General features: G+C 34.3%; 3 protein-coding genes across 3 annotated transcripts; all 3 read left to right on the plus strand.

The window, feature by feature from the left end:
• Positions 1 to 631: 631 nt before the first annotated feature.
• LOC106111459 (facilitated trehalose transporter Tret1-2 homolog) lies at positions 632 to 7,836 on the plus strand. Its single transcript, XM_013293576.1, has 3 exons — positions 632 to 826; positions 5,955 to 6,090; positions 6,454 to 7,836. The coding sequence occupies exons 1-3, from the start codon at positions 788 to 790 to the stop codon at positions 7,782 to 7,784; spliced, it is 1,506 nt and encodes a 501-aa protein (XP_013149030.1). The 5' UTR covers positions 632 to 787; the 3' UTR covers positions 7,785 to 7,836.
• A 2,890-nt stretch (positions 7,837 to 10,726) lies between these two features.
• On the plus strand, positions 10,727 to 13,792 carry LOC106111460 (facilitated trehalose transporter Tret1-like). Its single transcript, XM_013293577.1, has 3 exons — positions 10,727 to 10,811; positions 11,486 to 11,621; positions 11,960 to 13,792. The coding sequence occupies exons 1-3, from the start codon at positions 10,791 to 10,793 to the stop codon at positions 13,294 to 13,296; spliced, it is 1,494 nt and encodes a 497-aa protein (XP_013149031.1). The 5' UTR covers positions 10,727 to 10,790; the 3' UTR covers positions 13,297 to 13,792.
• Positions 13,793 to 17,090: 3,298 nt separating this feature from the next.
• On the plus strand, positions 17,091 to 23,911 carry LOC106111304 (facilitated trehalose transporter Tret1-like). Its single transcript, XM_013293329.1, has 4 exons — positions 17,091 to 17,221; positions 21,045 to 21,183; positions 22,058 to 22,203; positions 22,505 to 23,911. The coding sequence occupies exons 1-4, from the start codon at positions 17,189 to 17,191 to the stop codon at positions 23,657 to 23,659; spliced, it is 1,473 nt and encodes a 490-aa protein (XP_013148783.1). The 5' UTR covers positions 17,091 to 17,188; the 3' UTR covers positions 23,660 to 23,911.
• Positions 23,912 to 24,397: the final 486 nt, after the last annotated feature.

Consider the following 24,397-nt stretch of genomic DNA (forward strand, 5'->3'; position numbering starts at 1 on the left):
CCAACATTAAAACAAAAACTCACATTTAATTAAATCGTTTTAAATTTCCTTCTAAAAAATGTTATTTTATTGCCGTATTCAAGAGGATTTTCTCTGATTTGAGGTCTATTTGTAAAACAGAATACCGACGTCTGTAACCACTGCTGATCAAACAATGAACTACGTAAACAATCAGAAAATGTTAACCTGAAACTACGTCACAATTGGCAACGTCTTACTACATACCAGGGAATAGGGTAACCAATTTTTACGGGATGAATTACTTATTTTATTAAAAAATTATTGCCTTTAATTTGATATTAGTAGAGTCTAGTATTAGTTGGAATGGCTACTATCACACCACGACCACATCAGACAGTCTTTTCCTTCCTAGCATTTTATAATAAAATAAACGAAAGATTGTTTAGATGTTAAACAATAGTTTTTTTCTCTCTAATGAGTAACATAGACTACATCTTTGTTATGTTAGCGAAATAATTGATCGTTTGCCACCTGCAAAAACTGCAACTTCAATGAGGAAATTCCAAGAAAATTAATTAGTTAACATTGTTGTACTAGTCCACGTAAAATGCGAATTGTTGCCAATGTGGTAGTACTCGCGGATATTGGTCAGTGGCCACCGTGTGGGGCAGTCGGTTTGTCGCGAATTTACCAATATCAGTAGCGAATTGTTTCCACTGCAGTCCTATCGATGTATTGGTGATAAAATAATACCAATCTTATCAAAGATTATGTAAGATTTCTTTCAGTCGGCTCAGTTTGTGCTGTAGTGTAACCGGATTATAAAATGGGGAAGAAAAAATGGATAACGCCGTTCAAAAAACAGGTATTTAAATTAATGTTTTAATTGTATTTGATTCAAAATACTTGTATTTTGTAAGATTATTGTGTCACAAAAAATATTAAATATAATTATGGTTAAAAAATTAGGGAATTTACGAAGTTTGTGTTAAAACACAAAAGTTAAATAGTATCTATTTTAAAATATCATACGTAATAAATAATAGTTTTATTAATGGTTTTTGTAATATATGTTTAGCAAAAAAAGCTACAATAAAGTAAGCGAGGATTCAAACCCGTAACTTATTTCGCAGTTAGTATAAACTTTTGGTATCTCAAATTTATCTAATTTAAACTTTCACTTGAAGTATTTTAGAATGTGAATTAACTATAAGGTCACGGAACGCCATTTTAATAGTCCAATTTCTGCATCGTGGGTTGTAAAAGCGATTTTGACTATCTTACTAATATTATAAATGCAAAAGTTTATGGTAGTCTGGAAGAAAACATAGTACTCACTTTTGTTTTATTTAATGCCATGCGGACGGAGTCGTGGGCAAAAGCTAGTAACCTATAAAGTAAAAGAGACTGTTTTAATATTCATAATAATGAGTAAATAAAAAAAAATGTAACAGTACTTCCTACATTAACACAAATGTTTTATCAAGACACATTTGATATCAGAACAATCAATTACTCGAATAGTCATTTTGTAAAATGTAATTCCATGAAGTGATCGCCCACGTGCGTATTCACATTGACGGACTAATGAAAGTATACCATCATACTAATGCGAAAGTTTAGATGGATGTTTGTTAGTTTGTAGCCTAAACTGCCGATCGAATTTCGTTGAAATTTGGTATAGATGCAGTGGATAGTCTGGAAGAACACATAGGCTACTCGCTTTTGTTTTCTTTTTTTATTCCACGCGAACAAAGTCGCCGACGAAAGCTAGTGTTATAATAAAGGTAAATATAACAAAACAAAGTTACCTATAATAATAATTTAATAACACATTCTAATGAACAGATACTAAAACATTTTTATTGCAACTTGTAGTCTGTTTCCATACAAAATAGTAGTGCTGATTCAAATGACCCTCAATTTTTTGCTTTTTAAGTGAAACCATTTCTGAAATTAATATTAAATGCAGGCTTTTTTATATTTCAAGATGCACGTGAAGGTTGCACTTGACTGTTAATTATGTAGTTTAAGTTAGAGATTATCCCATAGATTTGTTGCGGAAATGGTATATTATTCTGGTTCATTTTCCCTTACAATTACCATTTTATTAACGACTCTGTTATTTATATTTCAGTTTAGTTGTTATTGTATTAAGTTGCTACGAAAATTGTCTAAAGTCGAATTAAATACTCTGGAGTCTCAACATCTCTACGACTCTATAAAATGTACATTATTTTCTTTGTACATTGTTATTACGTTTTATAATAGCTTTCAACTAAGTCGTCGTAGAATTAATAAAAAAACACAAAGTAAGTAGATGTTCTAGACTATACTCTACATCTAATTTTATCGAGATCCGTTCAGTAGTTCAGGCAGCAAACTTAACCAAACATCCATGTAAACTTTCGCATTTGACAGTGGTAGTGCCCGCTTTAACACCTTAGCACGAATGGGCCAGCACGCCCGGTGCAATACCACGACCACACAGAAGACAGGCGTGAAATGGAAGCAATTCCGTGTTTCGTCTGATGAGTGTGGTGCCGGAGGCCTAATTTAAGTCCCTTTCTCTTTACCACCCTTTTCTTATAAGAAGAGGTTGGGAAGAGGAAGTGGATTTGACGGCGGAGGAGATGCATAGGAAGGGGAAATATCCTCTTTATTTGCGTCTCCTCCTCCGTCGTATAAGGGTAGGCAACGCATCTGCAATTGCGGATGTCTATGGGCAGCGGTCGCTTCGCCATTTTGGCGGTTTCATGCTTGCATGCCTTGTTATATAAAAAAAAAATTATAATTACAGTAACTATGATGAGATCACTGGTAATAACAACTAATACAAACGCATCAACGCGGTTTCTTTGATAACAATTCATTTTGATTAGCTTTAATTGTTAATTTGAAGTGACAATAAAAAGTTTAACGATCGCTCTCAGCCTAGTCCAGTCTTATATTATTAAAGTTTTTATAAGTAACATTGGTAAAAAAACAAAGTAAAACTAATAAAGTTGCCAAATACATAAACTAAGGCTATATAGAGCGTCGGTGGCTCAGTGGTTTAAACACTTGACTTGTAATCTACAGGTCTTGGGTTCGAATCTAGCCATGTACCAATGTGATTTTCGATTTTTCGAATTTTCATATGTACATAATATACCCGACGTTCTTACGGTGAAGGAAAACATCGTGATGCCTGCACATATCGGCGAAGAAATTCAAAGATATGTGTGAAGTCAACCAACCCGCAGTGAGCCAGCGTGGTTGACTATGGCCTAGGCACCCCTTATTAGGGTAGGCTCCGAGCCCCTCGGTGGGGACGTATAGTGAGCTGGTGATGATGTGATGATACAGATTAAAGCGAAAAGTCTTTGAACTTTGAACAATCGCACAACTGTTGTCCGATTGTCGATTATTTCGCAGTTAATTCAACTGTTCAGTCGCACAACTAATCGAGTAGTGTGCGTCCATATAAGTTTATAGAAAAAGCGAGAATAAACGCACTCTTAGAGGTTGGTTCTTTTCTTTCCATTACTTACATGCCAAACATTCACAAAAAAACTACGTTGACTCAACTCAACTCAACTCAACTCAACTCAACGTGTAAGTTGATGTTTTATCAAATTTACAATTGCCGCGTGTTTTTTTATCGGATAACAAATTGACGAGGTCATTTTAATCTGCATATTATTTTACGAATTTGTGGCATTCGGCTTGCGTCATTAACTAGGGCTGACACCTGTTCGCAGTTACATATTTGTGGAACAGATAACACGGGCTATACTAGATAGAACTTGCATAGAAATAGCAAATCTAAATTAAAAATTTAAACTATTTGTTAAACGTTTGGAAAGCCATCTTTTTGATAATAGCCCTTGAATAGAATATTTTATTTACATACAGTATATTATGTATGTATGTATTTTATATAATTTTACACAAAAAAAAATGTCAAAACTATCCTACACTCCACTACGACACGCTACATATGTTATTTGTAAATCTAACCAGCGCACCCGCGGACAAACCAATTATATGGTTTTTGCGGGGCCATATTTGTGCGCATTTTTAATTTGTTTTAAAGTAATATATTCAATAGTAAAATGTAGTGTCTTGTTTATTATACCAGTATTTTAGAAGTCAGGCGTCGAGAGTAGTCGTTTAATGGGTTATAACACCTTAATAATATAGTCGTATTTTTTGTCGCAAAAATATGAATTTACGTTTGATTGTTTGGCAACCCTAACATCTGACATCTGATAATTTTGATAGTAATGGCATCATGCTTCAATCGTCTGATAGTATAAGATATACAAATTGTTATTATCTTGACATGCGGAAGTGTTATGCACTTCTTTCATTTGTTATTAACGAATCATTTGATTTGAGAGAAGTGAATCTAAAAGCACACACCTTTGACTAAACCATAGTTTGTCTAAATAATATTAGTTTGACAATTTAGTACGGATGGGTTTTGTAAAATCAGGCATAAATCTTTTCGATTTTCAATCTTAAAGAAGATGGAATCCATATTCATAGTTATAACTTATGAATTCAAATAAAACACTGCAGAACCAATGAATAATGAGAGTAAATAAATATTTATTACTACTACAGCCGTACGTAATCGAATTAGATTTCGCTATTATTGTCATCGCTAAATTCTCTACACTATAATCAATACCAGAATTGTCCTCTAAATTAGTCAATAAGAAAATAATAATTTTAATTAAGTTCGATAAATATTTAAACCGAAAATTGATAGTTCATAATTGTTCACTGCGTGTTTATTTCAAAATTACAATACCTGTCTATTAAGTACGGCATTTTCCTTCATACAAATTTAACTCGATACTTCATATGCGTTATTTATCAAACTAATCTATATTATTTAAACAAACTATATGGCACAACTGTGCGATTGTCGATTGGCAGGCAATTCAACTGTTTAGTTGCACAACTAAGAATCGAGTAGCGCGCACCTCCATCTTACTAATATTATAAATGCGAAAGTTTAGATGGATGTTTGTTAGAGTTTGTAGCCTAAACGGCTGAACGGATTTCGATGAAATTTGGCATAGATGTAGAAGATAATCTGGAAGAACACATAAGCTATCCACTTTTGTTTTGTTTTTAATTCACGCGAACGGAGTCGCGGGCGAAAGTCAGCATAAGCATATAGAGAATCAAAGCGAGACTAAACAGTTGTGCGGTTGTTACACTATCGAAATGACCATAAAACTATATTATATTATCTAAGGAAACAGTTTCATGTTATCTTTAAGTAGTTACATTTATTATGATGAGCAATTGCCATAGTGCTTGTTAGCGGCACGCACATATGTCGTTAGTTTACACGTGTGTCGTATATTATATTACATTACTGTTTTTTTACATATAACATCCGCTTCGGAATCATTCGATGTTTCATTACAAGGTTATACAACGTTTGTTATAGCCAAATATGTCTATGCCAATAATGTTAGACGTTATAGCAGTCTGAAACACACTGGATATGTAAAACATGATTCAAATTCAAATAATTATAGACGTTTTGTAATAAAAGGCGAGAAAATAATCGACCGTTGAGTCGGAAATTGTAAAATAAATGTGTAAAGTATAAAAATACTCCCTAGACATAAGTCCCTACAATTTCTAGAGACACTCAAAGATATGTCAAAAACAACATTTCAGTTTTTCTTTAAAAAATTGGACTACATGTTGATAAACGTCTTGGGGATAAAAAGTCCTATTGGTTATCAGACGATCATCGGCTGGTGAAGCCTGTCATAAAGAGGAAAGATTTGTATATATTGAAATAACTTAAAATCTACTGGGTCGATTTCAAAAATTATTTCACCATTAAAAAGCTACGTTATCAGTGAGTAACTTGGCTATATCTTTTATTAATTTCACGCGGGTGAAGTCGCGATCAACAGCTTGTTTGTTATGAACTGTACCACTGTTAAAATGAAGTTGTTCTATGTTCGATATTCTAGTGTTTCGTGACGCTGGGCGTGTCACTAAATATGGCTGGTCACGGGCTGGTGATGGGCTTCGCGGCCATCCTCCTCCCGCAGCTGCGCCGACCTGACTCCATCATACCCATCGATGATACTTCAGGCTCATGGATAGGTCAGTATAAACAAAATAAAGCCCACAATATTGAAGTTAGAAGTGAAATTGTTCAGTTAGAAATGAACGTCTATAGCTATTGCGTCTTGAATTTGCTTGCTTTGCTCATGATATTTTCTTACAGTTTTTTTAAATTGTGAATTTATCTACTAATTAATCACTAAGTATAAATAACTAAAATTATCCTTTTTGAATTATGATGAGATTCTCTTTATAAATAAAATAAACATAACAAATTCCTTTGATATTTTCCTTGTTGAATGTCTACTATTTTTTATATACTTAGCTGAAATCTTTACGCCAACACTAGACGAAATGTTTATTTAATTTATCAGAGAATGACTTGCTTTTTCTAATTTCCAGCCTCAATTCTGGGTTTCGCACTGGTAGCCGGCAACTTCATCATCCCCACCATTATGGCTAAATACGGCCGAAAGACTGCCAACCTGGTGAGCATCGCACCCATGATTGTGGGCTGGTTCTGCATCATCACCGCAACAAACATCACCGCGCTACTCATCGCTAGGTTTCTCCAGGGACTCGCTATGGGGATGAGTGCTACTCTAGGACCTGTCCTTGTTGGGGAGTACACCAGTCCACGGAACAGAGGGGCATTTTTGACCACCATATCTTTGACAATCGCTACTGGTGTCCTTGTCGTCCACACTTTAGGATCTTACCTGGCATGGCAAACAGCAGCTCTTGTCTGTGCTTTCATAACCTTTGTGGATTTATTAATAGTTATTTACTCACCTGAGTCTCCAAGCTGGCTCGCTGACCAAGGACGGTATGAGGACAGTGAAAAAGTCTTTAGATGGCTGAGAGGAGAAAGCGAGGAAGAAGAATTGAAAAGGATGATAGAGACTAGCGTTATCGTGAGAGAATCTAAAGTTGACGCTAACGTATCACAATCTTTTACTTCTAAAGTTAGATCTCAAATCACTTACATTAGTACCACGGTAAAGAAGAAGGAGTTCTACAAACCGATATTCGTTATGATTCATATTTATACACTGGGACAATGGGCTGGTGCTAACATTCTCGCGGCTTACACTCTCGACATCTTCTCTCATGTCATAGGAAATGATGCCAACATTTCCTTACTAGTTATAACTCTGGATGCTCAGAGAATCATCTCGAACAGCATCGCTGTATATGTTATAAAAAAGATTAGACGAAGAACGATGTTGTTTGTAACTGTTGGATTGAATCTGTTCGCGTTTATCGCTACTGCTGGATACACTTACGCGAAGGGTCATAACATGTTGCCTTATGATCATCCTTTTATTGGCATCTTATTAATACACATTCATATGTTTACTATCGCAACAGGAACTGTTCCCCTTCCGTTTATTATAGCAGGGGAAGTATTTCCTTTGGAATATAGAAGTCTCGCTGGAGGGTTCAGTGTATTATTCCTTTCATCAAATCTGTTCATCACAGTGAAGACTGTTCCTTATCTCTTCAAGAACTTTGGTATACATGGAGCGTATTTAATTTACTCCGTCGTAGTTGGATACTGTCTGGTGATAGCCTGGTGGTTCCTCCCAGAGACGAAAGACCGAACGTTGCAAGAAATAGAAGACGAGTTTAGAGGAAGACCGATGTCTCCAGAAGAATTGAAGTCGACGCAATCGCTGACTTCTTTGAAATATATGAACAAAGACAGAAGATGTAGTAGTCCAGTTGTCTAAAAGATTAAGTCACAATATTAATTGTAAATAGTTTAATAGCATAATTTCATGCAAGAATATTATTATTAATAAGGTTAATAATATTATTATTAACAAGGTTAATACAAGAATATAATTAATTACAATTGAAAATAGTGAGACGATGGTGATGAAAATCTTGCAGACGTCTATTATATTCAGCGACATGACAAATAATATCCATGAAAAGTTAATTATTATTTCACTTTTTAATACTCAACACATTAATTAAACATTTTATATACACAATGGCTCCTATGTAAACTATCGTATGTTTAAAATACATATTTTGCAAGACGTTAAACAATTCATTCGGACGCATCAAACTTGACAATAACTAGACAATTATTTACACTTATTTTTTCTAACTTTACTTTCAAATTTACACAGAAATTAGTATTACTATTATTAATTCCCTTATTATTCAAGTTCTATTGTGATATATTTACTACATTTTATTTAATAATCATTTTTTTGTATATTTAACTGTGAATATGAAATAGTAAGTATTAAAACGTAGATAAACAACCTATAGATAGAGTCATATACTCGTATGTTTAATTGAGAGTCGAATAAAATGTCATTTTGTGCTGTAAATGACAAAACAAATGATTGCTACACGCCTCATATGTACAATCGCGGCAATTCGAGGTGATCCACGACAGGAATAATTGCTTTGTTTACTGCAACGAGACAAACTCTGCCTCTTACAAATAACTAATTAGTAGTATTTTTTTTATAATATAAGGTGGCAAACGAGCAGGGGGCCACCTGAATCCACCGAAATGGACAGCGACCGCTGCCCATAGACCTATTCGTGAGATGTTAAAGCGGGCTCTACCACTGTTAAAGTAAGTGCAAAGAAAGGGATAATAGTAAAAAGAAACTAGACGTATATCACTAATCAACTTTTTTTCGTATATTTGTAAGCTGCGTTATATATTTATGTTTCGCGTCTTGTTTCTAAATGTTTAAATAATTGTAACTTTTGAGGCACACTGACAGTTTCCCCGATTGTACCTATTTATAGGTTATATCTATGTGCTTGATATTACAAGTGTTCATTGTTCATTATTAGTGACATTTGCTCATTTTGTATTTTTGTTACAAAATGTATGGTACAATTTCTAGCCTTTTACAATTGCTCCGCTTCCTTTCGAGGTCGGGTTCAAAGAGAACGGAAGCGTCGCCATAGATTAGCTTATAAGATTGTCACAGAGTAAAAAATGTTGGAGTTAGACATAAATGTCTCTGGTTGGAACAATAAGGTTATGGAACAAATTATTATAAGTCTAATTATGTAATCGAATTTAATTAAAATGTAATGATTATTAAATATTTAATTATTATTTGTAATTTTATTTAAAAATCCTTTATTAGAGTTCTATGTCAGAAATTATTAAAGACCCATTTTACTCTCGAAAACTTTCATATTACTGTTTTGGAAACAGATCCAAAGTGTTAAGAAAATGTGTGTTGTTACTAAGAATTACGAATAAATTCCTATTTGACTGTTTGCCAAATTATGCTCGTGATACGCTTCACAGCCAATGTAATACTGACACGTGCCTTTACGTAAATAAATCGAGTAAAATTCCATGATATGAGTCATCATTGCTCCCCATGAATAAACGTCCCCTCTTGGGGCTTGGAGCCTAGTCTAAGTTATGGGTTACGAGGTCATAGTCAAAACTGGCCCTGCGGGTTGACTTTACAAATATCTTTAAATGTCTTCGCAGATATGTGCAGACATCACGATGTCTTCCTTCACTGTAAGAACGAATGAATAACGAATGTTATTTTAAAATATTGGTAGTAGTGGTAATGTTCGCATCAAGCGTACCAAATTTAGTCCCCTTTCCTTTCTACACTTTTCCTTATAAGAAGGATTGGAACGTGGACTTGGCGCTGGAAAAGAGGTATAGGAAGTGGAAATATCCTCTTTATGCCCGGCTCCTTCTCCGTCGATTAAAGGTAGGCAAAGCATCCGTTATTGTGAATGTCTATGGGCAGAGGTCACTTCGTCATTTTTCGGATTCAGGTGGCCGCTTGTTCATTTGTTTATGATATAAAAAAGCGTTTCGTTGCTCTTATCACAGTGAGGACTCACCCTAAGGTGGAAATCTGGCATTTCATACGCAATGTTATTTACCAAATCGTAAATTTTCTTTAATACAAGTATATTATTTTTTTTATTTAACCAGCCACCGGCTAGACTTTACTTTAAATACATTTATTTGTGTCGTAATAAGCTTAGTTTATCTGAGAACACTATTTGATTACAAATCCTACGCACTGCGAAATCTCTGTTACATTAAACCATCCCATTATTATGTTATTATGATAAAATTTATGAACAAAACTAAGATAACTAGACGAAATAATGTAGCTTACATATCTTAAAGGAATCGCATAATAAATGGGTAGGCAGAGATGGTGATTATAGAAACAAAAACGAAAATAACTTGATTTAGAAAACCACTCAGTCTTTATAATAGACACTTTCGAAGTAAGCAGCAGTAAGTAGACAAAATATTTATAAGGGTCAGAGACGAGAGTTCTGTAATTTGTTGGAGACACAAACTTTGAAGATCGAACAACGAGGAGCTGAGATATCAGGTAACATGAATAAAAAAAACAAAACAAGCGTTAAGTCACGTGATTATCATGTACCTGTCCTTTTCCAATGTACGTTGTTTTCCATATGTCTCTATCAGTCGTTATATTTATACCCTTCTTACGCATATCCTCTTTCACAAAATCCATACTTTCTTCCTACCTCTATTTTTCTTCACATGATATGCAATATAATTTGTTACCAATTAATGAAAGAGATTATTTTATGTCGATATACAAATATATAAAAGATAAGGTAAGCCTTAACAAGATGTGCGAATAAACCGACTAATCCGATATTTTGCTATCAAATTGTTCCGACAGCGACGAACAGTTTTCTTCTAACATTCGAGGAGTGAACTTATGTGAGAAATGTTACCAGTTCTTAAACAGGTAATAATTTTTTTAATTGTTTAACAATAGTGTTTCTTGTGTGTGTGAATACTGAAATTATATGTCAATTTTATCAGAGTTTAAACCCTTAGTTCGATAGTCCATATGATGAACAACTAAAAAAAATTACCTAAGTTTATAGAAGAATACGTGAGATTTTGATTTTAATGTGTTGTTTAATTTTTAATACTTTTTTGCTACAAAAAACTCAGTCGAATGAAGGGTTCAAAAGACTTATGAACATGTTTTAAATTACGTCTGGGCAGATTGTCTTAAATGACCTGACTTGAAGTCGAAGACGGACAGGCTTTGTCATATCTCCCAAAAGCACAGTTTAAAACGTCAAAAAAGATCTAAAAGCTTATCTTAGAAGACCTAAGGTCCTAGACTTAAACCTATAGGTATTTCTCTAGAAGACCAGTTTTGAACAACAGATGAAAGATACTATATATTACCAGTAATAAATCTTACTAATGTTATAAATGCGAAAGTTTGGATGGATGGATGTTTGTTAGAATTCGTAGCCTAAACTGCTGAACGGATCTCGATGATTGGTATAGATGTAGAGGCCTGGAAGAACATGTAGGCTACTTTTGATTTTTCTAATTTCCCGTAGTCGGATTCGCGGGCAAAAGCTATATAATAGAGTACAAAGGTTTTGCAACCTGTTTCAGACATGGACAGTGTCAGCAATCCTACTGAACATGCTCGCTCAGGGCATGCTGTTAAGTTACACGAGCAGTCTGCTGCCGGCGTTACGAGCTCCGGACTCCGATATTAAGATAGACCTCAACACAGCATCCTGGTTATGTAAGTAATATGACAATGAAATAATGAAAAGACCATAAGTTCTGCAACAGTAAGAAAGGGCGCACACCTTTGACTAAAGTATGGCACTGTTGTGTGATTGTCGATTGTTTCTCAGCCAATTCAACTGTTTAGTTGCACAACTAACAATCTGCATTTAAGCTTATAGGAATCAAAACGAGACTAAACAATTGTGCGATAGTTTAGTTTTAAGAATTTATTTAAAACACTAATGCTTTCAGGAGTAAGTTGCTTTTTATTAATTGTATATATTTAGAATCGAGTAAAAAAAAATGTTTCTTAAATAAAACAATAGGTGAATTAATATTTGTTCCTTTCAGCGTCGTGTGTTGGACTATCTGGAATCCCTGGCTTCTTTATATCAGCATTTCTGATGAATTGGAGAGGACGGAAGCAAGCGCATGCTATAGTTCTAATACCTGGCCTTATAGGCTGGTTAATTATGTACTTTGCTAATAACGTCACAACATTAGCGATCGGCAGGGTTCTAGGTGGATTCACCGCAGGTGCTACAGTTTCCTTAGGAGCTGTAGTTATAGGAGAATATACGTCTCCTAATAACAGGGGAACGTTTTTAAATTTAAAAACTGCTAGTGTTTGTTTAGGTGGTTTAGTAATCCACATTCTAGGAACGTTTTATCATTGGAGAACCGTAGCACTGATGGCTATGATTCCTTATTCTATTTCCTTAGCTATAATCTGCACTTGGCCAGAAAGTCCAGCTTGGTTGGCGTCGAAAAAGAAATACGAAAGCAGTGAAAAGGCATTCTATTGGCTAAGGGGTGATAGTGAAGAATCAAGAAAAGAATTACACGAACTAATACAATCACAGAAAGAGAAGCCAGTGGCTACAAAAAAGATGACAGTGAGAGATAATTTAAGGGAGATTTTGTTGAAATTCACAAAGAAAGATTTCATCAAACCGTTGAACATAATTATTATTAGTGGGATACTTATTGAAGCTTGCGGTCGACATGTTTTTCCGGCGTACGCGTCACAGATTATTTCAGAAGTGACAGGCGATACTTCCCAATCGTTCTATTATACTTTGGCAATAGATATAATAATTACTGGAAGCGCTACTTTCTCATCTGTATTAGTAAAAATTTATAAACGCCGTACATTATTATTTACATCTGGTTTTTCTGCTTTATTCGTATTAATATGCGTTTGTACATATCTTTATCTTCAATCTAAGGATGTAATATCTAGAGGTAATTCTATAATTCCTATAGCTTTGTTTGTTATATATTTTGTAACGGTTAATTTAGGTTGTACTGCGATACCTTTGTCTTTGTATGGAGAAGTGTGGCCACTGTCACATAGGGACGCGGGCACGGCTATTTCAGGTCTTGTGTTATCTCTTGCAGTTCTCATTGGATTGCAAGTGACACCTCATTTGTTAGAAAGCATCAAAGTTTACGGAACTTTTGCTGTTTTCGGTTCAGTAATGGGTTTGAGTCTAGTGATATTCTATTTCATTTTACCAGAGACGAAAGATAGAACACTGCAAGAGATTGAGGAGTACTTTACCTATGGCAGATATAGGGATGAACTTAATTCAAAAGAGGCTAAAATGGTCAATGAGAAATTGTTGAAATTTTCAGATTCCGATAAACATAAAAATAACGACAAGGATATAGAATCGAAATTGTAAATAATAATGAGAATACGAATACAATTTAATTGTTATAAACAATAAGCCCGATTGATAAAAAACATATAGAAATCTGCAAAAGGAATTAGGACACTTTAGTGTTATCTACGAGTATATCTCGAAATTCGACTGCTGCGACATTTGCATTAGAAATTATTGTTTTTTTTTAACGCACAATAGTAACGTTACATTTGGTCGTATCTTCAAAATATTGTGTAGTTATCGACGTTACATGGTGTAACATTCGCTCATTGCTCGTTACTACTCACTGATTACAATGCCCGCCATGTAATACATTATATCGTGTATCATCGGCGTTTCAAGAAAACGGACTATCGACAGTTCTAGTCTATAAAAATATGCGAAGAAATCGTATGAACGTTTTCATAATAAAAAAGTTAAACCTTGTAATAGTTTATTTTATCTGAAGAAGGAATACTGATAGATAAATACAAGGATATTTTAGTAATCTGTGATTGAAAGTGATGTAATCTAATAAAATAATTGTAATTATAGGTTTATTGTAGATATAAAAATATCGATACTTAATTTTGTTTTATTTAACACGACACACTGATTTCATTTTCTTTTGTTGTTGAAAACTATGAGATAAAGTAATATTGTAAAAGAAGAGTATCTAATAGATTATTGTCATTATCACCAACCTCACTATATGTCCCCACTGAGGGGCTCGGTCCCTACACTAAGTAAATGACTAGGTCATAGTCAACTGGCATTGCGGCTTGACTTCACACATATCTTTGAATTTCTTCACCGATTGTAGCATCACGATGTTTTCCTTTGCCGTAAAAATGTCGGTTAAATTATGTACATATGAAATTCGAAAATCACATTACAGCGGGATTCGAACTCAAGACTTGTAGATTACAAGTGAAGTGCTTACCACTGTAAAAAAATTATCATCAGATATATTTTCCACATGTATTTGAAAGCCTTACGTATATCACTGCATACCTCGGCTGACACAGACATGAAAGTAATAATAATTGTACAATATAGACATAACAGTTACAATAAGGTAGGTTTACTATTTTCAAGGAATTATTTCATTACTTTTTAGTGTACTGTCTTTTTTTTTGAGAATATTCCGTTTTTAGTGTATTTTGTTTGGAAGTCGGTTTTGTTTTTTTTATTAAAAAGTTTTGCAGTTTTAGCGTTAGTGGCATGTTATTTTTAATTGAGGGTTTGAATTGTTACCACGTAGTATGAGAAGTGTTTTTATTTATTATTTACTTTTAATTTGAACGACTCAGCCATTTTTATGACCTTTTTAATCGTAAATATCGGTTGTTCACGTCGAGATAAAACATATTTACAGCTTAATATAGTTATGTTATTAAAAATTTTCAATCTTACTAATATAAATACGAAAGTTTTGATGAATGGATGTGTGTTAGAGTTTGTAGTCTAAACGGCTGAACGGATTTCTATGAAATTTGGCATATAACCGTGGTAGTGCCCGCTTTAACATCTTAGCACGAATGGGCCGAAACAACCGGTGTAATATCGCGACCACACAGAAGACAGAATAACTTTTCTTTTTTTAATTCCACGCGGACGGAGTCGCGGGCAAAAGCTAGTACAAATATAATTTAATTGCTAAAAATATAAACATTCGATAACATTTGTTTCCGTGCGATTATTTACTTATTGCGTTTTTATCAATAAAATTTTGCGGCAATTCAATCCGAGGACATAGTATTGCCCTTGTTAAGACGGGCATAGTATTGTACTATTATCTTGTCAGGGCACATTCGATATCGTTATAACTTCGTGGATAGTGTTATTTTCAGCCGACTCTTGACAAATTGCAATTGTTTGCGTATGCAAGTTAACTTTTTTTATACATTTTTTATTTATAAGCTTACAAATTAACAAGCAGCCAACTGAATTCGTTGAAATAGCGAAGTTACCATAACATTCGTCGTTACAGATGCGTTGCTTTTCAATCGATGGAGGAAAGGACGCGCAGAAAGATTTCCTCTTCCTAAGCTTCTCCTGTGAAAACTCGCTTTCCCTTCCCGTCCTTTCCATAAAAGAAACCCATTTTCTTTTCAACTCGCTGTAAATTAGGTTAGCTGTAGAATAGTCTCGAAGACCACATAAGCAGTTACTAAGTTTTTTAAAGTAATTAAATAAAATATAAGTACAATAAGTTTTCATAAGAAACGTAAAATAATCTTAATTTAATATTTACATACGGATCTCATTTATCAAAAGCTTAAGTGTACTTAGTTAAATCTTATAACACGGGGTCGTAAACATTTTTTATATAATCCAAAGTTTTTTATCTACAGAACTAACAATTGTCGCGTCATACCAACTTGTCAGTCTATTATTTAAATACGTAATTTATTTAGTTAAGCCTAGCTTTCGCCCGCGACTACGTCCGCGTGGAATTAAAAAAAAAACAAAAGTGAGTAGTATATGTGTTCTTCCAGCCTATCCTCTGCGCCTATGCCAAATGTCATCGAGATCCGTTCAGCCGTTTAGGCTGCAAACTCTAACAAACATTCAGCCATCTAAACTTCGCATTTATAATATTAGTAAAATTATCATTGTTACATCTATACTAATATAATAAAGTAAAAACACACACACACACACGTAAACACACACTACTTCGTGATGTAGGATGTCAGCAATCACAGCATATTTTTGAATAATCCTTTCTTTACGACGCCTTACACTTACGACATGCTTTAGGCTATATATTTTCACGCTATTAAACTAAGGGGATAAATAAATTGAAAACAAAAGTTCATGTGGGAAAGGGACCATAAACTACAAGCTGCCAACATTAAGGAAGCAGGGTTATTATGGAAACGGTAATTTTTATATTTGCAATTAAGCATTTGACAAATTACGTAAACAATAAAATAAAGTTTTGTAATTTCATGCGGATGAAGCCGCACGGGAACAGCTACTGTTAATTATACTTCCAGGAAGATTTAAAAAACATCTATAATTATGCATTTATTAAAATGTTTATTTGTAAAAAGTCTTATTAGAAAGTGACTTCCTCTTTCACTATTTAATTAAATATTTTTTTTGACAAAACAGACTTTAGTAACATGGAAATAAAGTTTTATTTAAGAAATAATTAATATTTATCTTATAAACATTTTATTGGTAGGTTTTTAACTAGTTATATGACAAAAGCCAATCATTTAAATAAACGTTCAGTACAAATATGTCTTGACGCAAACGCCATCTATTTTGTAAGGAAGGTAAACCTTGACAATGCTTCATTGTTTCGCAATTTAAACAACCGTAGTGATGTTTTCAAAATTTTCTGTACACACTCTTATCGATACTTTTTGTTTTATTATCGATTAAATAACTAAGAAAATTCTTTCCCCGCACGCTGACATTTTAATAGTGAGATATTCAGTAACAGATAAACAATATTGTATTACTTATGACTCTCGGAGACTTGTTCAATATAAAATATTACCTATTACAAAAATATTTCACGTCACTATACTAAGTCCTTGTGCCGGACAAATTACTACGTATTAAATAAAAAAATATATGTTTTATGTAATACTACCAAATGTTGTACATCGATGTATTTATGAAATTGAACTAATTAACTTTTGTAAATAAAAGTGTTTCTTCATTGTTTCAACGTTATTATTTAATCTTTGTTATAAATCGCATTTCAAATTAATCGTTACAAATAAATAGTATTTAATAGAAGTTTTGTTATCGATATTACTCGAACATCACTATTTCCGCACGCAATCTGAGTACGTCAGTAGTATGTTGTGAGTCGCCAGGGTTGTGCGTGCAATGACGAATCTGTTTTAAAGTACATTTGCACTATTATAAGATATATAAACTGTGGTGAAGAAATGTGTAATGTGAAATGGGTATAAAATTAACACCTTTCGTTAAACAAGTAAGTTTCAATCTTGTTGTTTTTTAATCTGTAATTTAATTCGTAAAATTAATTGATTAAAGAACATCGATTTACATTTGTTTCGTGTTAATGCATTATTATTTTGGTTTGTTAGGCGCCAATCTTATAAGAAACCATACTATCTATAAACTATAGTAAATGCATTTAAAAACAAATTTGAACAAGCAAAACAACAGAACAAAAATGTTTGCTTTGAGAATGCTTTGACATAATTATAATTAAAAGAAAGTTCAAAAGGTTCTTGGAATATCAAATTATTTGAAACAAATATGCTGTTTGATTTTAAATTATATTACTACGTCATTTTCTTAGAATTATGGTTTCCTTTTGACCTAGAACTAGAGTTGAGAGTAAACTGTAAAAACTGTATTTTGAATGATCTAAATTAATATAAAACGTGGTTTTAACGAATATTTCATCAGTAAATTTTGTTACTAATTTGTATGCAACTAGATAACTACAAATTCTTTTTAGGAAATAACAAACGAAGTCGTTGATTAAAGCATTAAAATACGTTAAACTGACGCACTAAGAGACGTTTAATTATACAACTTTAAACTGTCGTGGTTTTTACAAATATGATGTTCGTAAGATACGGAATATCGGGAGCTAACAATTCAATCGTGGTAAGAAACCCGTATCCTACGAACATTATAGACGTCTAATTGTTACGCTAAGTGTAGATTTATCACAGCTGAATACTTTATGACTATCTTACTAGGAGCTAGCTTTTGCCCGTGGCTTGATCCGCGCGCTTTTTATATAAAAAAAGTAAAAAGCCTAAGGGTTCTTACAAACTGTAATCTACGTGTATGCCTGATTTGTAATATTAGTAAGATTAGAGTAAGTTAATTCTGAATTCATAGATTTTGCACAAAGTTGTACATAAAAGTAAGTACAAAGTTATAGAAACAATGTGCGAATTGTGACGAGGTACAGTTTCTCTGTGGCCTACATCCCGGTCACTGACCGAATACTATTTGACCAATGACGTCATCTGACCTGGAAATGCCTTTGTTCTGCTATTGTGCTGTCGAAAGCTTTGGTTCCCAGCCAGTGGTTAAGAACCATCAATGGTTTTCAAGAGCCTAAATATGGTCCGCGATTTTTAACGTCAAGCAAGAAGGACGGTACGCGATACGGCTCTGCAAAGACAATAAATCTACTATCCAATCCTAGTAGGAAACATCTAGATATCCTTATCAATAAAATTAGCATAACATATGTGCACTGCCTGTTTATGTTTTAAATAAAAAAACACTTTTAATCGAGCAAAGAAACATGTATTGCGTAATATTTAGAGAAAAAAGACAATGAAAAAAGTTTGACATTTCTCATTTTAAAATTTGATTTCTTCTTTTTCGCAAATGGCATAAATGCCATTATTAGGTTAAAACCTAAAACTATAGAAACTTCTTCGACAATGCCTTAAAGTAAAACAATTTTAGGTGACTTTCATTTTTTACATAGTACAACAAGAATGATATAAAAGCGGTCCCTGATCATGGAAAAATTGGGAACCCTTGATTTTTCCTCTGAAAGCCGTCTCTTAACCTTTAAATAATAAAGATTAATATACGTTTGTTTCTATTTCGTCCATGGTAATCCAGATATCGTCAACAATCTATAAATAGGTCGAAATGTAAACTCGACCTACTTTTGTGTTTGTATACGAACAGAAATGACCTCGTTATTATCTATTATGTTATCGATTGATTATGAACCTTGTCCATTTGAAGTACATTTATAAGGTCATATCTCACCACTAAGGGCTACCCTAAGTTAGGGATGCTATAGTTACTTTACTTTAAAACTAAATGTAATAATATAAATAAAAATATTTTAAACAGTGGTAGAGCCCGCTTTAACATCTTCGCACGAATGGGTCGGCTCGCCCCCAGTAATACCACGACCACACAGAAAACAGGCGTAAAGTGGAAGCGATTCCGCGTTTCGTCTGATGAGTGTGGTGCCGGAGGCCCAATTTTAGTCCCTTATCCGTCCCACCTTTTTCTTTAAGAGAAGGATGGATGGGAAAGTGGATTTGACGGTGGAGGAGACGCATAGGATGGGGAAAGATCCTTTTTATGTGCTTCTCCTCCCTCGTCGATTTAGGGTAGGCAACGCATCTACAATTACGGATGTCTATGGGCAGCGGTCGCTTTGCCATTTTTGCGGATTTAGGTGGCTGCTTGCTCGTTTGCCACTTTTTTGTATAAAAAAAATATATATTTTTATAAGATACGAGTGTTCAGGAAATCTTTGATATTGAAACAGAAAATTGGCAAGCAGGAATAATGTTTAGAATTAATTTTATACTGCTTACGAAATAATCTATACTAATAATATAAAGAGGAAAGATTTGTATTTTTGTATGTATCGAAATAACTCAAAATTTTTGGGCCGAATAAAAATTATTTCTTCGTTAGAAAAGTAATTTATCTGTAAGTAACATAGGCTATATATATTTTTTTTAATTTGACACGAACGAAGTCGCACGCAACATCTAGTAAAATATGTTGTAATAAAAATGATGATCTTTGTTCGTAGTTGTTTCTAAAAATCAAGAAATTTATTGGTTATTTAAAAAAAAACTACAATTTATTGGTAATTATAATAATAGAGATTGTAGCGGGGGGTGCGGGGCGAGCGTTACGTGGGCGATCACCGCTTACATAAATGACCCAACTTAGGTGAGGCGCAGTTATGCAAGGCGAGTTAATGCTTTTCCGAGGACCCTTGAGTGTTCAAGCAATGGTTGAAGCACCAAGAGTGCCTAGCGTAAGCACACCACGAGTAACCAAGCACACCAAGCTCGTTACGAGCTCCCTTCAAGCTCGTCACGGCGGCCGAGGTCACGAAACCATCTATGTACATTGATAGCGGCATGTAAGTGAACTATGGCGCCATCTAGTGACAAGCGGCGTAATTGTTCAGTTGCATCAATGCATTATGGCGCCGCATGCACGATTTTACTACTCGGCATACGATGGCGCGAGTAGTCTTAATTTATCTTGTTACAAGATATTAAAATTATATTTTATGACTGACAACTCTAACAAATTACGTAAAGACATCCAATTAACTCTTCGTGCTATATAATTTCGTAAACTTGTATTTTTAAGACATCAATAGTTTTTTTTTACCGACAGATGGCCTTGTAGTCGAGGTCAAGCGGGGTTTTTGTGTTGTGATCCCATATGCCTTCCTTGAAGTAACTTTTTTCATGTTTATTTTAAGCGATTTCAAAATGTAGAAGGTTTTTCAAGTAGTTTGTGTGTGTCAGAGATTAACAACACGTAAAATAATATAATTCCCTGCTGTTTCCGTGCGTCTTGATACCCAAATTATGAAAGTTTTATTTTATTGTTTACATTTGTCCAATTACAAATGTCAAAATGACATGATGACAACCTTGCTTCCTTGATGTTGGCAGCGACTTATGGTCTCTTTCCCACATTAGCATTTTTATTTAAAATATTTACCCCCTAAGTTTAATTGCGTTACTAAAGCGTGACGCAAGTGTAGGGCTTTTTATTAAATATAGAACTATTCAAAAATATGCTGTGATTGCGGACATCTTAGGTAACAAAGTGTGTGTTTACGTTTTATTATAATAATGTAGTATAGGTTTTATTTGTCGCGATGTCTATTAGTTCGTGTTTGGTCTCTCTCTCTCTTTCCCAGAAACAGTTTAACCGATATATCTGCTGTTTTACTACATTTTTGACCGTTTAAAAAAATGAATGTAGTTTTATTTGTGTACGTGGTTTTATATTTAAGTGTATTATCTCGTTTCCAGTGTATAGTGACGGGTGCTGTTGGGTGTAACATAATATGCAATATCGGCTTCGTGTTCGGTCTGCCCGGAGTGCTGCTGCCCGCGTTACAACAACCGCACTCAGAAATACCCCTCAGTAAACTCAGCGCATCATGGATAGGTAAATATTGGTTGACTAATTTGCGAGTGTCGTTAGAGGAATTAGATTCGAATGAGGTTATCTTGGAAATGGCGATGATACGACGTGCCATTTGATAATGCTGATAAAATCAACTTAAAATCGCAATTTTTCGTTAAGAGACGAAATGTTTAAATGAAAGTATAATTATCAAAAAAATCTTCCTTCTAATGATACATAGTAATTAATCTAAATATTTTTAGATATTACTGAATTGTTAACTGTATTGATTTAAAAATAAATCCTTAGAGCGTGCATACCTGACTATCGCACAACTGTTTAGTCTAGCTTTATTTTTGTTATACAAAAAGGTGGCAATCAAACAAGCGGCCACCTAAATGCGTCAAAATGGCGAAGCGACCGCTGCCCATAGACATCCGCAATTGCAGATGCGTTGCCTACCCTAAATCGACGAAAGAGGAGAAGCACATAAAGAGGATGCTTCCCCATCCTATGCGTCTCCACCGTCAAATCCACTTTCCCATCCATCCCTCTCTTAAAGAAAAAGGTGGGATGGGAAAGGGACTAAAATTGGTCCTCCGGCACCACACTCATCAGACGAAACGCGGAATTGCTCCCACTTCACGCCAAAGCTTTGATTCCTATTAGCTTTTATGGATTTGCTACTTGATCTTTACGTGTGCAACTAAACAATTGAATTTGCAAAACAATCTACAATCGCACAACTGTTGTGCGATAGTTTATTCAAAGGTATGCGACCGCTCTTAAACAGCCCAAATTATCAAACATTCTTATATCTTATCTTTAAAATTGTATAATTTCACGAACTCAAGACTTTAATGATCAAATTCTGGTAACAGTTCGACCCTGTATTTGAATTTCTTAATGATTTCAGCTTCAATCATCAGCATCACATCCCTGTTGGGGAACTTCGTGACGCCCAGCATCATGGAGCGGTTCGGCAGGAGAGTGGCACACATCTGTGCCAGTATGCCAGCAGTCATCAGCTGGTTTGTCCTCGCTTTTGCCACTGATGTCCAAGTAAGCAATATTAATTCAGAGTTAGGTTGTGAATCTAGCACACCCTGATCCTATGGCTAAACTGCACAGTTTTCTTCTAATAATCTTACTTCTTACCAGTATAATAAATGTGAAAGTTTAGATGGATGTTTGTTAGTTTGTAGCCTAAACTGCTAAACGGATTTCGATGAAATTTAGCATAGATGTAGAGGATAGTCTGGAAGAACACATAGGCTACTCACTTTTTTTTCTTTTAAATACCACGCGGACGGAGTCGCGGGCAACAGCTAGTTATATATTACAAGAAATCTTTGTGTTTCAGATGGTGTTATTTGCCAGAGTTCTCCAAGGTCTGTCAGCGGGCGCCATCTTGCCGCTACGGTCCGTCCTCATCGGCGAATACGCAAGTCCTAAATATCGCGGTGGATTCCTCACCAGTGTCTCTTTAGCTCAAGGATTTGGAATATTTCTAATACATTTCATAGGTTCCGTATTAAATTGGAAGACAACGAGTATCGTTTGTGGAATTATTGCGATTTCGAGTCTTATTATGGCATTTTATTTGCCGGAATCACCGAGTTGGTTGGCGCTTAAAGGGAAATACGAAGAATGTAGGAAAGCATTTCGTTTGTTAAGAGGAGATGAGGAAGAAAGGGAGTTAGAAGAATTGATTGAGTCACAAATAAAGTTGAAGAAGAAGAAAGAAAGAGAGGAGAATGGGCCGCAAGTTAATTGTGTAAAGAAGTTGGGTGCAGTTGTTAAGAGAAGAGAGTTTTATATGCCTTTGATAATTGTGTTTCACTGTCTTCTGATGCTACAAGCGTGTGGGAATTCAACTTTGCCGGCGTTTTCTGTTCAAGTTATAACATTAATGATGGGTCCAACTGCGAATGCACACGCGTGGATGGTTGTTTTAGATTCTTTAAGATTAGGTGTAAACATAGCTGCTGTATTTATTATAAACAAATTCAAGCGACGGACAGTTTTGTTCTCGACTGGCGGATTGTGTACTTTCGCTCACGTGGCGATTGCAGTTTACATGTATTGTAAATCGAATAATTTATTATCGTATGACGCTGAATGGATTCCTGGTTTATTGATAGTGTTACAGTTTTTCTGTATCGGTTTAGGAATGGTACCTATGCCGACTGTGATATCAGGAGAACTAATACCTTTAGAATTTAGGAGTGTTATATCAAGTATTGGTGTTATTTTTCTAAGCAGTGTTATGTTTTTAGTGTTACAAACGTTCCCATTGTTATTAGATAGTATACATTTGTCAGGTACTTATGCGATATATGCCGCGGTGTTAAGTTATTTATTTATAGTGCTTTGGTTTATTTTACCGGAGACGAGTGGGAAGACTTTGCAAGAAATAGAGAATGAGTTGCGAGGTGAAGAGACTCGCATACAGGATGTTGAAGCTCGAGTGAGTTTGAAACAAGATGAAAGTGAGACTGCAAGATCCTTAACTTAATATGAAAAGAAAATTATTTACAGATATTTAAAGAATCCGTATGATGGATAACCGTGATCTAATTACTGATAGAAGTTCTTACTTTTTACAATAAAGGTAGTATAGTCCATCTTAAAATGATTTTCCCATTGTTAAACTAAAATATAGAAATTAATGTAGCTTGGTTAATAAAACTACCTCGTTTCAACAAAAGACTGTTAACTACATAATATAAAACTATTACATGTATACTTAATATAAACATGATTTTTGGTACCTGACTTTTATTCAAATACTTCTAGAAAATATCACTTTTAGAAAATATTTGTGCTTTAAGTAAAAATGTAGCGGCTTTAAATAATTGACGGTAGAGTTTGCAATAAAAAAAAACAAAATCTATACTATTTAATATAGCGTAAACACACACTTCTTTGTTGCCTAAGATGTCAGCAATTACAGCATATTTTTGAATAATTCTTATTTTAATAAAAAGTCCTACACTTCAGTCACGCTTTAGGCTATATATTTTCACGCTATTAAACTTAGTCGGTAAATAAATTACATAAAAACCCTAATGTGGGAAAGAGACCATAAGTTGCTGCCAACATCAAGGAAGCAAGGTTGCCATGATCTGTCTGCAAGTCTGCATGTCATGTCATGTATGTAAACAGTAAAATAAAGTTTTCATAATTTTATGCGGATGAAGTCGCACGGGAACAGCTAGTAGTCAATAAAACAAGGAGTAAATTGCAATTATTT

This window comes from Papilio polytes, unplaced genomic scaffold (assembly GCF_000836215.1).
Source record: "Papilio polytes unplaced genomic scaffold, Ppol_1.0 DF824169.1, whole genome shotgun sequence".
Lineage (NCBI taxonomy): Eukaryota > Metazoa > Arthropoda > Insecta > Lepidoptera > Papilionidae > Papilio > Papilio polytes.